General features: G+C 31.5%; 1 protein-coding gene across 7 annotated transcripts in view; it reads left to right on the top strand.

The window, feature by feature from the left end:
- The window catches only part of LOC143064676 (outer dense fiber protein 2-like), a 52,535-nt gene that overhangs the window by 31,107 nt on the left and 4,957 nt on the right, over window positions 1–16,471 (top strand). For 4 of the 7 annotated variants that reach the window (XM_076237673.1, XM_076237675.1, XM_076237672.1 and 1 more), the window contains 9 exons: window positions 256–435; window positions 2,623–2,673; window positions 2,990–3,125; window positions 5,261–5,371; window positions 6,656–6,760; window positions 13,602–13,760; window positions 14,544–14,644; window positions 15,399–15,480; window positions 16,161–16,274. In XM_076237673.1, the coding sequence (XP_076093788.1) occupies window positions 256–435; window positions 2,623–2,673; window positions 2,990–3,125; window positions 5,261–5,371; window positions 6,656–6,760; window positions 13,602–13,760; window positions 14,544–14,644; window positions 15,399–15,480; window positions 16,161–16,274 (1,039 nt within the window). The remainder of the gene's footprint in view (window positions 1–255; window positions 436–2,622; window positions 2,674–2,989; window positions 3,126–5,260; window positions 5,372–6,655; window positions 6,761–13,601; window positions 13,761–14,543; window positions 14,645–15,398; window positions 15,481–16,160; window positions 16,275–16,471) is intronic. The other 3 variants (XM_076237676.1, XM_076237678.1, XM_076237679.1) reach the window with 3 other exon arrangements.

The following is a 16,471-nucleotide window of genomic DNA, read 5'->3' as shown; positions in this document are numbered from 1 at the left end:
ACATGCATGGTTGGTTGCAGTTCATTGGGATGTGGTAAATTACTCACTAACCTTTTCATTAAACTCATTTAAAGTAGTTTCACAGAGTCTTATCAAATTCTCATACAAACATAAGTTACCAATCATTTTGGGGAAAAAAACCAGAAACAATGTTGTATGCTTCTGGCTAGTCACTAACTCTTATTTTATCATCTGATACTCCAACGAATGGCTTGCATAAATCCTTACAATGGATTTCATCATTTTCATATTTAGAGTTCAGAAACAGAGGGCAACAAAAAGTCATGATGCTCTTGAACAGCTAAATTCTCAACTTTTGGAAAAAGATGCACATCACGAGGAGTTACGCTCTCAACTTGAACAGATCCACCCACGATATGATAAAGTCTGCAAAGAAAAATCACAAATATTGGCAGAGAATTCCGCTCTTAAGACGTAAGTGATGCACAACTTTTTTGAGATTGGTGTGAATCTGGAGTTACATTTTAACTTTACAATATCTGCTTTAAGCTATTCAGTATTTAGATAAACCTGGAGTAACAACTTAACTTCACAATATCTGCGTTAAGCTATTCAGTATTTAGATGGTCTTGCTATTGATGCTTGATAATTTAACCTATATAAATAAGATTGCATTAGGATAGACTCTCTTTAACTATTCATTTAAACCTTCCTTTCCCTGTAGCAATAATTGTAGTAGTTTATGGTACAACTAGTTCTGAACAAAGATGTATAGATGTTAGGTTAGAAATACCACTCAGGAAATTAAGAGGAAATGTTTAAATAAAATTCTTTAAACATTGTATTAAAAAAAAACACTTCATATACTTTTCATTAATCATTTTTCATGTAGTAGCAAAACTGTTTTGTTTTTCTTTTCATAAGCACTGCACTTTATAACCTATGGCTTTATGTATTGTACTCTGTCAAAATACCTATTGTAAGCCAAGTCATTTCCATGTGGTTTATTGTGGTGTCAAGTATTTTCTAGCAGACATTACCATTCTTGTCATTTTTAATTCCTGTTATAATTGAACTGCAAAATGTCTCATAAATAGTTTCTTGTGAAAATAAGTCGGCTTACAGTATTATGTATTCTGTCTTATGGATGAATCTGCATATTAAACAGTTTTTTTTATTTGTAAAAAAGTAAGTCAAAATAAGCTTGCATATTTTTTAGAAATACATTTTTAATTAGATGCATTTTTAGAATAAGAAAAAACAATATGCAGATTCTTGTCATCAGCAGAAGTGAATTAACCTCACACATTCCTCTATATGTTTAATGCTTTTTCTTGCACTGCTTTTCACAGATAATGTTGATTCACAAGATTTGTTTGCATCTTTTAACAGAAACTCAAGCGTTTGTGTCACAACTAATTAATGCTTAAAGAATTATAGTAAAATCTGTGTAAATTATATGCTTGATTTAAAGGTTTGTTGAGAACAGAACTTGGGTGTTTTCAACAGGTCTGTTAAAACGACAATGATTTAGGGAAAAGTATCTGTGTACATCTGGAATGTCTTAAGGCGAAATTGTTGTCAAGTTTATTACGTGAAAATTGTAAAAAAGTTATTTTCAATTAGATAAATACATACAGTCGAACCTCGTTGTGTCGAAGTCGAAGGGACCAGATGAAAGTATTCGACTCATCCGAGGTCGAGTGTGACGTCATATGTTTGAAATGTTTGAAATACCGATATGTGATTTCTGTAAACTAGATACATATTTATTGATCATTGTGCTTTTTTCGATATGATAATATATGATTGTGTATTTATTCTGTATTTTTTTCTTTCTATAAATAAAAATGTAAACACAGTTAACGTAGTTTATTCTTTACTGAGCAAATAAAATCAATACACAAATATTTACAAAGGTCAAACAATATAAATTATGGAATCACTCGCGAAACAAAGTAAAAATATTTTCATAACTAATCTTTAAAGTACGTGAACAGTGTTCATAGATTAAAAAGACCGACTCATAATAATTAATAAACTATTTTAATCCTTTTAATTATTGTTCTTATTCTAATGGTTAATTTAATCTCAGCTTGGGTCATTAAAATTCGTTTCGTTTTGATACCAAGTGAAATAGGTTCAGCACATTCAAGTTCTGCTTGGACGATCAACAAAGGTGTTGATTGGCGGTCATCATAAACATGTCATTTTAACTGTTATACAAACAAGTATGTTTACACAGCTTTAATCACTTATGGAAATGAATAGGTTAAACAAGAAAAACATCCGTAAATTAATTTTCAAAGTTTTTATTTCTTTCGATATTTTTTTCACTTTTGAACTTCGAGACATCGGGGTTAATTTACATCAATTTTACATCGACGGGACTTAAGAATTACCTCGACTTAACCGAGAATTCGAATCATCCGAGTTCGACTCATCAGAGGTTAAAATGCATTGATCAAACGGGAATTATGCCGGGACCGAGAATTTACTTCGACTCATCCGAGTTTTCGACACAACCGAGTTCGACACAACGAGGTTCGACTGTATTTCGATTTGATGACATCTAGCAAACTACCAACTTGTCTTAGATAGCATTGATCTTGATAATGGCAAACAAGAATAGGCTATTATGCCGTTGAATATTATTTCTAGGGCCTTCCAAAGTTTTATGGAGAGATATGAAGAAAAGACTGAAATTTCTAGGTGACTTGATGTATCGGTTGAAACTCAAATTGTTTACTTGTTCATGTTTATCCTTAAATATGTTTGAAATTTTAATGTTATGTAAAACAAACAAAGACATTGTTATTTATCTTGCATGCTGTTCTGTTGTTTACCTGATTATTGACCTCAAAAGTATGATATTCCATTTTATATACTGGTAATATTTGTGTATAGTTTTCTTGTTCATACAAGGATTTCTGTTCAAGTTTCACAGATGTTTAGATCATTTCAGCTACCACTATATTTTCAAATATTGATTCTTAAAATTGAATGTTGATGCTTTTTAAAATTTTAGGAGACTTGGAGAAGTAGAAGCCCTAATGGACAGAGTAGAACACTCATCTAAATCACACACAGATACCATTGTTGTAGAATTAAGAGAAAAACAACAAGAAGTTGCGTATCTCAAGGCAGATAATGAGAAGTTAAAGGTAAAATTAAGGGGAAATTAAAAGCATATTTGTAGAGGAATGCATTTCTTTTAATGGCAGTGTATTCAAAATTATAAACCACTGAAAATATTAGTTTATGTTTTATTTAGGTTTTGCTAAGAGATAAAAGAAAATTTAAAGAAATGCTGTTGAAATCAAGTTTTATATATAGGCAGTTTTATCTGGCAGACACTTTTAAGAAATTATTCCTATGATGTTGTTAAAAATGTCAAATATTAGTTAGGTAACCAATTCTCGACAATCATCAATCCAAAACAATTTAAAAAAAAAAATCTTAATCTATATTAAGGCTGCATATTATGTGAACCAGCCAAAATAATCGAACTTTACAATACATGTAGTATTTTATATTAAAAAATATGATGGTCACAGCACACTTTAACCCAAAAACATTTATATTCTCCAAAACATGGGGGCTGTTTCTTCATCTACATTTCTACTACAAATATTTTCATCACTTTTTTATTCAGAACCTCATAATAGTAAAACTTAAAATTTGTTCAGCAACTTGACATTGATGAGTTTTAATGTTAAAACAAAGCTGCTTCCTGTTGCAAATACTTTCAATATGTTTAATGGACCTTACACAATTCTCCAGTACTTCCAAATGGAACCGTGTCTAAATTTCATATTTGTTCATCAGCTTGACAATGAGGAGTTGTAATGGGAGAGCCCTTTTTTTAATCTGTGGGACACATACTTCCTGTTTGCGAATGCTTTAAATTTTTCAACATAGTGATTTGTTTTCCTTGCAATTGTCTCAACAACTACTTGATAACAGAATGACTTAGTCAGCAGCTTGAGAGTGGAGAGTTGTAATGTGTGAATAAATGTTGGATATGCCGGAATCCTACTTCCTATTTTCTGATTCTTTAAATTAAGACTTGGGTATACTTAACACAACATTGTGTGTAACAGGTTCATGTTCGAATTTGTGAGTGCTTTGGTTAAGGAGTAACATTGTCAGGTACATACCTCATGAGTACCCACAGACCACTGTCTTTGTTCAAACAAGTCAAGTCATTTTTGTAAACAGTTATATATCGAAAAATCCCTGATAAATTTAAAGTTGAGTTAATCTGATTTCAGAAAAGATTCAGTAAGGTACTGGCATGTTATTATTCCTTTATTTTGTATCTTTATTATCTGTGAACCTGCGTTTCTCATTCTGTAGATAACTAGTCCAGTTTATTGCCGATTATATTACTTATTTACATCTACTTTCACTTGACCAATGAGCTTTGTTTGATGGATTATGAAATATCTATACTAAACTTCCACTATAGTTCTTTTTCTTTGAAAAAATGAGATCCTTTATTAATAAATATATTTATAAATAAAATAACTTTTCATATAATCTTTATGCTTTGAGACGACATAGATTTGTTTGGGGGTATAGAATATTTTTGATTTTGTAGTGTTAGTAAATATAGTTAACATATAGTAAGCAAAAAAACTGTTAATATAACATCATTAAACAATATGTATCTTTGCATGCCTCTCATAGGTATTAGAATTGCTAAGCTCAAAGTATCTTTCTCTAATATTTCTTGATATCAAATTGTCAGTAAGAGTGTGTACCTAGGACAGCATTCTTAATTCTCAAGAATATTTAAGCATGCAAGTTCTTGCTGTGTGTATATATAAGCATGTTTATCATATTGCTATAATTTGGTGCCCATCTGCATATGTTATCCATAGTAAACTTTTTTCAAAGGTCTTCACTGTTGTATAAGGCAATTTTACAAAGATTGGCATCTGAATGTCATTTCCAAGTTTTCTTGCTATTGATTACCTTCAGATTTTGTGTTTTGAGACCAAATATGGTCCAGCAGTTTTTTATTTCTTCTCCCTAAAACTGCAGTTGTTTATAACAATAATTCCAATCAAAAATTAGTTATGGAATTATTGTTTTAAAATGCGACCAGTTAGTCTGAAATCTTTGAGAAGAAATATGAGGGTTATAAAATGCCATTCGAAAAAGTTTTGAAAACTGCTGTCATACTTCTTCTATTTATTTTTATTAAACACTAAAAATGAATCTTTCATTGTGTATGTTTTAATGTATTTAGAAATTTTATGCAATAAGCCATATGATATCCTGTATTTTGCAGTCATCGATCGCTACTATTGAAGCCAAATTTCGACAAGCTGATGAAGAGTTGGTACAACTACGAGGAAATCTGAAACAATATGAAAATCTTGTTGAAGAGTATAAATCTCAGGTTTGTTAATGGAAGTGATAGATACTAGTTGGCTAGTGATCCAGTACATTTACTGTCAGATGTTCAGTAATCTGTCATCAAAGTCATTGTGATCTTATATTGCAACAAAAATGAAAATAGAAATCCAGACTTCAGACATGATTAATTCTTTATCTTATTTGAATATAAGGATCATATTTATCGCAGCAAAATGATAACAATTCCCCCTTTCAAGCACCATACATTTTAACATAATTATAACTATTCATTTAAGTAACAGTCAAGTCATTTCATTAAAAAAATGTCTTAATTTTAGTAATTTCACTGTATTATAGCATATCCACAATAACATCTTCCAAAGAATGTACTGGTTGAATTTTCAAGAGTAAACAACCTTTTATTTGGTCATTGAAATTTAAAAAAAACATCATTTGATGTGGGGAAAAATTTGATTTGAAAATTTAAGACTGATTCCTTCATGTCTTAACTACAGGGATCTTTATAGAAGGATTTTTATAATTTATAAAGTACAAAAGCAAGCCTTCATATTTAAATGCACAATACTCAATGGTGTCGGACCGCAATACAACTTTACATATTTATGGATATTAGTATTTCTTTTTTGAATACCTACACTTCACATTTAGGTTGTTAAGAGGCTTTTTTAAGTGGCTAATTTTATGAAGAAAGTTTATATTTGAAAATTAAATTACTAAAAAAAAAATTTTTACAATTCTGAATGTGGAAAAGAAGCCACTTAACAATACCTAATTGTGAACATTAGTCAAGACCACTGCTTAAAGAATGGTTAGATACCTGCATGTTTTAGCAGTTGTAAGCATTTGTCAAATATAGTGCATTAAAGAAATCAAAATATTTTCATTTTGCTATATCATCGATGGGAAATTTTCAAATGTTAAAAATTTTGAAAATGGTAAAACTTTAAGCAAAATCATATTTTAAAATAAAATAGTGCTTCTACAATGTGTGAAATTACTATTCAACTGAATGCTAATGTTAAACAGATGCTTACAATGTTAATAGGAAATGGTAAAGAATACATGTTGTCAAGGTTTTATTTAAAGTCCATTATATTCCCATAGAAACACATAGATTAGATCTAAGGAACAGTGTTGTGACCCACAACATTTTGTATAGTATAGGACTTTTGATTTTTTTGTATAAGATAAGTTAATTTGGAAACCTACATACTAATGAATTTAAAACAAACATTATGGACAAATATGGAGATCAGAGACTTTTATGGATGATGAATCTGTATCAGATAGGTGATTATATTTACAGATGAATAAATCTCGCCGTGAAGCAGATGAAACAATGGCAGAATTAGATGAGGCTAAACAAGAGTCCCACATGGCTCAAAGAGAGGGAGAAATAGAATTAGAAAAGGCAAGACCAGATGCCAGTAGACAAATAACTACCAAACTTTCCTCTCCTTTCTCTTCTTAATTTATTTGTTTATGTTTCTATACTTGGGATAAAAGGAAATTTTAACTAAAAAAGTAGTAAAGAAAAATTCTTAGCTGTGTATCATTTATAGCTCACCTGGCCCAAAGGGCCACGTGAGCTTTTCTCATCACATGGCGTCCGTTGTCTGTCGTTATTAACTTTTACAAAAATCTTCTCTGAAACTACTGGGCCAAATTTAACCAAACTTGGCCACAATCATCATTGGGGTATCTAGTTTAAAAAAGTGTCCGGTGAACTGGGCAACCAACCAAGATGGCCGCCATGGCTAAAAATAGAACATAGGGGTAAAATGTTGATTTTGGCTTATAATTCTGAAACCAAAGCATTTAGAGCAAATCTGACATGGGGGTAAAATTGTTCATCAAGTGAAGATCTATCTGCTCTGAAATTTTCAGATGAATCGGACAATCTGTTGTTGGGTTACTGCCCCTGAATTGGTAATTTTAAAGAAATTTTGTCGTTTTTAGCTCACCTGGCCTAAAAGGCCATGTGAGCTTTTCTCATCACTTGGCGTCGACGTCGTCGTTAACAATTTTTCAAACATCTTCTCCTCTGAAACTACTGAATGGATTTGAATGAAACTTAGCATGATTGTTCCTTAGATTATCCTGCACAAAGTGTGTGCTTCGATTTTTGATCCGTCAAAAAACATGGCCGCCGTTACTTAAAATAGAACATAGGGGTCAAATGCAGTTTTTGGCTTATATCTGAAAAACGAAAGCATTTAGAGCAAATCTGACATGGGGTAAAAATGTTCATTAGGTCAAGATCTATCAGCCCTGAAATTTTGAGATGAATCAAACAAACCATTGTTGGGTTGCTGCCACTTAATTGGTAATTTTAAGGAAATTTTGCAGTTTTTGGTCATTATCTTGAATATTATTATAGATAAAGATAAACTGTAAACAGCAAAAATGATCAGCAAAGTAAGATCTACAAATAAGTTAATATGACCAAAATTGTCAATTGACCCCTTAAGGGGTTATTGTCCTTTAATGACAATTTTTCACAATTTGTTCATCACATTTGCTAACTTTAAAAAATCTTCTCCTCTGAAACTACTGAATGGATTTGGATGAAACTTAGCATGATTGTTCCTTAGATTATCCTGCACAAAGTGTGTGCTTCGATTTTTGATCCGTCAAAAAACATGGCCGCTGTTACTTAAAATAGAACATAGGGGTCAAATGCAGTTTTTGGCTTATATCTCAAAAACGAAAGCATTTAGAGCAAATCTGACGGGGTAAAAATGTTCATTAGGTCAAGATCTATCAGCCCTGAAATTTTCAGATGAATCAAACAAACCATTGTTGGGTTGCTGCCACTTAATTGGTAATTTTAAGGAAATTTTGCAGTTTTTGGTCATTATCTTGAATATTATTATAGATAAAGATAAACTGTAAACAGCAAAAATGATCAGCAAAGTAAGATCCACAAATAAGTTAATATGACCAAAATTGTCAATTGACCCCTTAAGGGGTTATTGTCCTTTAATGACGATTTTTCACAATTTGTTCATCATATTTGCTAACTTTAAAAAATCTTCTCCTCTAAAACTACTAAACCAAATTCAACCAAACTTCAACTGAATGATCAGTAGGGTGTATAAAATAAAGTTTGTGCTTTATTTTTTATTTCGTCAAAAAACATGGCCGTCATGGCTAAAAATAGAACACAGGGTAAAATGCAGTTTTTGGCTTATATCTCAAAAACTCCAGCATTTAGAGCAAATAAGACAAGAAGTTAAAGTATTTATTAGGTCAAGGTCTACCTGTCCTGAAATTTTCAGCCGAATTGGGTAACTGGTTTTTCAGGTATAATGCCCCTGAATTGATGATTTTAAAGAAATTTTGCAGTTTTTGGTTATTATCTTGAATATTATTATAGATACAGATAAACTGTTAATAGCAAAAATGTTAAGCAAAGTAAGATCTACAAATAAGTCAATTTGACCAAAATTGTCAATTGACCCCTTAAGGAGTTATTGCCCTTTAAAGACTTTTTTCACAATTTGTTCATCATGTTGACTTACTTTAAAAAATCTTCTCCTTTGAAACTGCTGTATCAATTTCAGCCAAACTTAGGCTAAATGAGTTTCAGAGTATCTAGTATAAATTTTATATTTCATTTCCTTGTATGTCAGAAACATAGCTCCTATGGCTAAAATAGAACATAGGAGAAAATGATTTTTTTTTTGCTTTTGAAGAAAATAGGACGATTCAAAGAACATTTAAATGAATTGAAAAGCCAAAATAATCATTGATGAGAGATTTAACCAAAAAAATTAAGGTGAGCGATTCAGGCTCTTGAGAGCCTCTTGTTTGGTTATTATCTTGAATACTATTATCGATAGAGATAAACTGTAAGCAGCAATAATGTTCAGCAAAGTAAGATCTACAAATAAGTCAACATGACCAAAATGGTCAGTTGACCCCTTAAGGAGTTATTGCCCTTTATAGTCAATTTTTAACAATTTTCATTAATTTGGTAAATTTTTGTAATTTTTTTACAAAATAATTTCCTCTGTTACTAATGGGCAAAGTTCATTATAGATAGAGATAATTGTAAGTAGCAAGAACGTTCAGTCATGAATCCATCTGTTACTAATGGGCATAATTTCCTCTGTTACTAATGGGCAAAGTTCATTATAGATAGAGATAAGTAGCAAGAACGTTCAGTCATGAATCCATCTGTGTCCTTTGTTTAATATGCACATAGACCAAGGTGAGCGACACAGGCTCAAGAGCCTCTAGTTTCTGATGATAACCTTACAAAAACATGATATTTAAGAATATTTTTTGATAAAAAAAAAATATTACAGTTTATGTTAGAATGATTTCATTTTATCTCAAGAATTTTGTTTTTAAAAAATGTTTATGAATATTTTTGCTGTAAAGATTGTTTGTCCTTATTCCAAAGTTCCTAATGATTGGTTCAGGGATGAAAAAACTGTTAATCATTGGTGATGGATGCTATAAGTGAGATACTTCAAGTTGAAATGTCCACTTTTAATTGTTCACAGAAATAGAATCATGAAGGTATTTGTAATTAGATATTTTGGATATTGATGATTTTTATTAGGGTGGGTTAGGAAATTTCAAAAAATAATGATAATTTGAGGGGGAAAAAAATCTTAAAGCACAATCCATTCATGGTTTTATTAAGCATGCTTTGACTGCACTGTTTTAGATCTTAAGGTAATAGGTAAATTATTGGGTGACTTCTCAGAATTTTATAAAAAAAAAATGAATGTAACTAGAAAAAATTATATATACAGTCAAACCTGTTTTAAGAAACCACTTATTGACAGATGGACTTTGAATACAGGTTCAGTTTATGTGAAATGTACTACAGAGAGATTTAAAATTGGTGGTCTTTTAACCAAGGTTTTTGCTTAATACAGGTGGTCTCTTAAGCAGGTTTGACTATATGACTTTTATACTTTCTGAGATTGCCCATGTATGTACCTGTTACTTTGATATACTGTTATATTCAAACAATAATTATATACATATATAGCTTGAGTGATTTAGCTTATTTTTCAGTTGCATATAAATGTTCTGTTTCAGTATTAATCTCCATGCTATACAGCTTCCTAAAGATGCTTTGCATCATTGATACATACTCTTGTCATATATAAAACTTTTTAGCTCACCTGGCCCGAAGGGCCAAGTGAGCTTTTCCCATCACTTGGCGTCCGTCGTCCGTCGTCCGTCGTCCGTCGTCGTCGTCGTCGTCGTCGTCGTCCGTCGTCGTTAACTTTTACAAAAATCTTCTCCTCTGAAACTACTGGGCCAAATCAAACCAAACTTGGCCACAATCATCATTGAGGTATCTAGTTTAAAAAATGTGTGGCGTGACCCGGCCAACCAACCAAGATGGCCGCCATGGCTAAAAATAGAACATAGGGGTAAAATGCAGTTTTTGGCTTATAACTCAAAAACCAAAGCATTTAGAGCAAATCTGACATGGGGTAAAATTGTTTATCAGGTCAAGATCTTTCTGCCCTCAAATTTTCAGATGAATCCGACAACCCGTTGTTGGGTTGCTGCCCCTGAATTGGTAATTTTAGGGATTTTTTGCAGTTTTTGGTTATTATCTTGAATATTATTATAGATAGAGATAAACTGTAAACAGCAATAATGTTCAGCAAAGTTAGATTTACAAATAAGCCAACATGACTAAAATGGTCAGTTGACCCCTTTAGGAGTTATTGACCTTTATAGTCAATTTTTAACCGTTTTTCGTAAATCTTAGAAATCTTTTACAAAAATCTTCTCCTCTGAAACTACTGGGCCAAATTAATCCAAGCTTGGCCACAATCATCTTTGGGGTATCTAGTTTAAAAAATGTGTGGCGTGACCCGGCCAACCAACCAAGATGGCTGCCATGGCTAAAAATAGAACATAGGGGTAAAATGCAGTTTTTGGCTTATAACTCAAAAACCAAAGCATTTAGAGCAAATCTGACAGGGTTAAAAGTGTTAATCAGGTCAAGATCTATCTGTCCTGAAATTTTCAGATGAATCAGACAACCTGTTGTTGGGTTGCTGCCCCTGAATTGGTATTTTTAAGGAAATTTTGCTGTTTTTTGTTATTATCTTGAATATTATTATAGATAGAGATAAACTGTATACAGCAATAATGTTCAGCAAAGTAATATTTACAAATATGTCAACACGAACGAAATGGTCAGTTGACCCCTTTAGGAGTTATTGCCCTTTATAGTCAAATTTTAACCATTTTTTCGTAAATCTTAGTAATCTTTTACAAAAATCTTCTCCTCTGAAACTATTGGGCCAAATTAAACCAAACTTGGCCACAAGCATCATTGGGGTATCTAGTTTAAAAAATGTGTGGCGTGACCAGCCCAACCAACCAAGGTGGCCGCCATGGCTAAAAATAGAACATAGGGGTAAAATGCAGTTTTTGGCTTATAACTCAAAAACCAAAGCATTTAGAGCAAATCTGACATGGGGTAAAATTGTTTATCAGGTCAAGATCTTTCTGCCCTCAAATTTTCAGATGAATCCGACAACCCGTTGTAGGGTTGCTGCCCCTGAATTGGTAATTTAAGGGAATTTTTGCTGTTTTTGGTTATTATCTTGAATATTATTATAGATAGAGATAAACTGTAAACAGCAATAATGTTCAGCAAAGTTAGATTTACAAATAAGTCAACATGACCAAAGTGGTCAGTTGACCCCTTTAGGAGTTATTGCCCTTTATAGTCAATTTTTAACCATTTTTCGTAAATCTTAGAAATCTTTTACAAAAATCTTCTCCTCTGAAACTACTGGGCCAAATTAAACCAAACTTGGCCACAATCATCTTTGGGGTATTTAATTGAAAAAAATGTGTCCGGTGACCTGGCCATCCAACCAAAATGGCTGCCACGTCTAAAAATAGAACATAGGGGTAAAATGCAGTTTTTGGCTTATAACTCAAAAGCCGAAGCATTTAGAGAAAATCTGACATGTTAAATTGTCTATCAGGTCAAGATCTATTTGCCCTGATATTTTCACATGGATCGGATAACCTGTTGTTAGGTTACTGCCCAGAGTTGGTAATTTTAAGGAAATTTTGCCGTTTTTTGTTATTATCTTGAATATTATTATAGATAGAGATAAACTGTAAATAGCAATAATGTTCAGCAAAACAAGATCTACAAATAAGTTTTCATGACCAAAATAGTCAATTGACCCCTTAAGGAGTTATTGCCCTTTATAGTTAATTTTTAGCATTTTTCATAAATTTTTGTAAATTTTTAGAAAATATTTTCCACTGTAATTACTGGGCCAAGTTCATTATAGATAGAGATAATTGTACCAACAAGAATGTTCAGTAAAGTAAGATCTACAAACACATCACCATCACCAAAACACAATTATGTCATGAATTTATCTGTGTCCCTTGTTTAATATGCACATAGACCAAGGTGAGCGACACAGGCTCTTGAGAGCCTCTAGTTCATGATAGCATTTTCTACACTGTATATTTTTGGTCAAGGAAACATGAATATAATATACAAATTCATTAACATCTGTTTATATCATTTCTAAAGTCAGGTGGGAGATATCCCACACAACAAGCCCCAGGGGTAAGTCATCAGTGTTCACAATACACAGCCTCAAATCACTAAGCATGATTGTTAATTTTAGATTGTGTTCTTTTATATAACAAAAGCCATCGTAAATAAATAGAACTGACAGTTATGGTTTATGATTGATTAGATATATTAGTCCTGTATTTGTCGATTGGAATTATTTTTATTTATTTTTATTTTTTTTGTATCATAACATCTATAAACACTGATACCATGTTACAGTTGTTTTGTTATGGAAAATGAGTAGTCACAGCAGCACTTTTGACAGGTCATTACAAATTCCTTGTTATTCACTTCGTTCCTTCATTGGCTGGTTATGTTGTTTTAAGGCTTATTTGTAATGCATTGTTTTTATGCTTCAGGTAATCATCTTTATAGTTTAACATCCATTAGTGAGAAGGAAATTTATTTTCTGTAACATGTTTCAGTAAAGTTAAACACATTGAATACCTATCATATAATTCCATCTAATGGTATCATTATAATAATCAGGATGTCAGGCATTTTATACCATAATCAAGGTCAAGGCAAGATATGATTTGTTTTTCAATCACACAGCATGTCTTACGAATGGTACAAGCAATTATTCAATTTTTCAAGAGTTTCTTTTAGTTGATGTACATAATTATAATGTTTAATATTTGACTTTTTACAGGTAAAGGTGAGGTTACATCAGCGTCTTCAAGAGTTAGAGCCTTTACCAGAAATGTTGAAATCATCAGAACTTAGGCTATATGAAAGTCAAGAACGGATGAATATTTACGAGAAGAAAAATGGAGAGAGTACAAAACTTATATCAGAGTTGACAGCTAAGGTTAGTGATAGAAAATAAATGTTATTGATAGAAAATAAATTTCTGATTTAATAATTTCCTTTATTTCAACCTTTTAAAAAATTGTATGGGTAGATAAAAGCCATTTCAACATCATTATTTCCAATCTAAAACTTCAAATAAACAGGTGACTCACTCATATTCATTTGCATCTCTCCTTTACAAGAATTGACAGAATACAAGATTAAATGAAGCTTATCTTAGGGCATTACATTTTTGAAGCAGTTCAGAAGGGAAAATTCAAATAACATGTATATTGTGAAAGAGGGGCAAAAGATACAAGAGAGATATTCAAACTCATAAATTGAAAATGAATTTAAGATAAACTTATAATGCCATGGCTAAAAAAAAAGACAAACAGACAAACAATAGTACACAAAACACAACATAGATAAATAAAGACAAAGCAACAAGAACCCCACCAAAAACTGGGGTGATCTCAGGTGCTCAGGAAGGGTAAGCAGATATATGGTTCACATGTGGCACCCTTTGTGTTGCTGTGTTGCTCAGGTTAGTACAAACCTGGTAATGAGTCCATTTCTGTAGATGTAAATAGGGTGTAAATGTAGTCCAATTAAGTGTGTGTACAGCTTGTAGCTTAATTGAATTGAGAAGAGTATAGGTTTACTCTTTGTTGCTCAAATCCCCATACATTACCTTAGTGTATTTATGTGGCATTTTGGCACCTTTTTCATGGAATAACTAATATAAATTTGTGTTATATATATACAGATTTATATGTGACTTTTTGACAAATCTTTTTAGGTTGAACATGTAACAGAACAAATGGACCAGATGAGAAACAAATGGCATGACTCTCAAGATGAGAACAAACTACTGGGAACCAAAGTGGATGCTTTAGAAAGGTATGCAACATACATGTATACAATACATATCAATTTATTTGTTCATTAATTTTGATTTATTTATTTGTTCTGAAGATGAAACATATTGCACAGGTGTGCATTACAATCAGTTCTATGTTCGAACAACAATTCAAAAGTATTTATGCAGTGACCTTTTAGGATACTGATCAAGGACACATTCTGGACAAGTGCATTTTTTTTTGTAACAAAATAGACCAATGAAAAATTCTACATTAAACAAGGGCAAATCAGGAAAAGGTTGTTAATTTTTGTTTATCATTATGACCAAAACATGCATATGATTTGTACTTTCAATTTCTGTCAAGTTATCAAACAGATTTAAGGGTCATGTAACTTGTAGATAGATTTCTGTCAGGAAATCTTGTTATTAATTGTGTCTAACTTTGGTTTTATTGATGTGTGGTCACTCTTAACATCAAGACAGCTATTATCATTGAAGAATGTTGTAGGACAATTTTGTCAAAATATATATCATGAGAAAAGATTTATCACACTGGTCAGAACTGGTTTAATTTGTTTGAAATCGTAAGAAAAAAGCTCCTTCTTCAGAGGATGACAGTCACACCTCAAAACAAATAGGAAAATTCTTTTGGGATGGTGGAATGCATCAATGAATGTAAACAATTATAACTTGTGAAATTTGCTTTATAATGAAATAAAATGAAATTTGTTGCCTAACAAAACCTTAAGTGTAAAAGAAACTATTGTAATAAATCTTATCATTTTTTATTAGAAAACTGCGAGATTCAGAAGACCACAATAGAGACATGTCCACAAATATTGCCAAAAGAGATGAAGCTCTACATCAAACAAATGTATGTATAACTGTTTGGTTAAACTTATTACTACTGTAAAGGAAAAACTGCAGTAAATACCATTGCTTGTTCTATATATGTTGGTGTGAATAATTTGACATGACAATAAAGGAAAAACTGCAGTAAATACCATTGCTTGTTCTATATATGTTGGTGTGAATAATTTGACATGACAATAAAGGAAAAACTACAGTAAATACCATTGCTTGTTCTATATATGTTGGTGTGAATAATTTGACATGACAATGATAAATGCACAAAAATGTCTGTTTTGTTGGATTGTGTTCCCTCAGAGTTGGACTAGAAGACTGCAAGTTGATACTGTAAACTCAGAAATTATTGTGATGTTTTTATTAATGCAACAGGGTTATAGTCACAATAATTTAAACTCACATTTTGAAATTCTTTATATGAATTAAACAGGATTTTTCTAAATATCGCAAAGATAACAATGGCGTTTTAGTCTACAATGACAAAATGGCAATAATAAATGCACGCAATTATTTCTAAATTTATAGTATGTAAAATTTTAATTTCTGTGACCTTTAATGCATAAAGAATTCCAGATAATATAAGGGTGTTTAATTAAAAATGCAAGGGGATAAGATTGAAGTTATCAAGATTTCTTTTTCTTTATTATTTTTAAAAGTGTGTTTTATAATGTACTTAATCAATTTCAGTTACGGTTAGAAGAGAAAGTGAGAGAGAATGCAGGTCTAACAAGACAACTTGAAAATGCCTTAACAGATCTCAGAAGACAATCTGAAAATGTTAGAGACAAACAAGGACAAAAGGTAATGTATTGTAGTCTATTAAATTGTTGTTTGATATTTGTTTGATATATCTTGGATTGCATTGTTTAATTTATGTTGATAATGTACTTGAAGTGTGAAAACTAGTCTTCAGTGTCATAGTCATGTGGATATTTTGAGTACCAAAGGACTAAAAAGTAAATACAAAAACATTAGTTAAGGTGTATTTATAATGTGTT

The sequence above is a fragment of the Mytilus galloprovincialis genome, chromosome 2, assembly GCF_965363235.1.
Source record: "Mytilus galloprovincialis chromosome 2, xbMytGall1.hap1.1, whole genome shotgun sequence".
NCBI classification, from domain to species: domain Eukaryota; kingdom Metazoa; phylum Mollusca; class Bivalvia; order Mytilida; family Mytilidae; genus Mytilus; species Mytilus galloprovincialis.
Note: the sequence above shows the minus strand (reverse complement) of the source record. Positions and strands in the feature narration are given on the sequence as shown.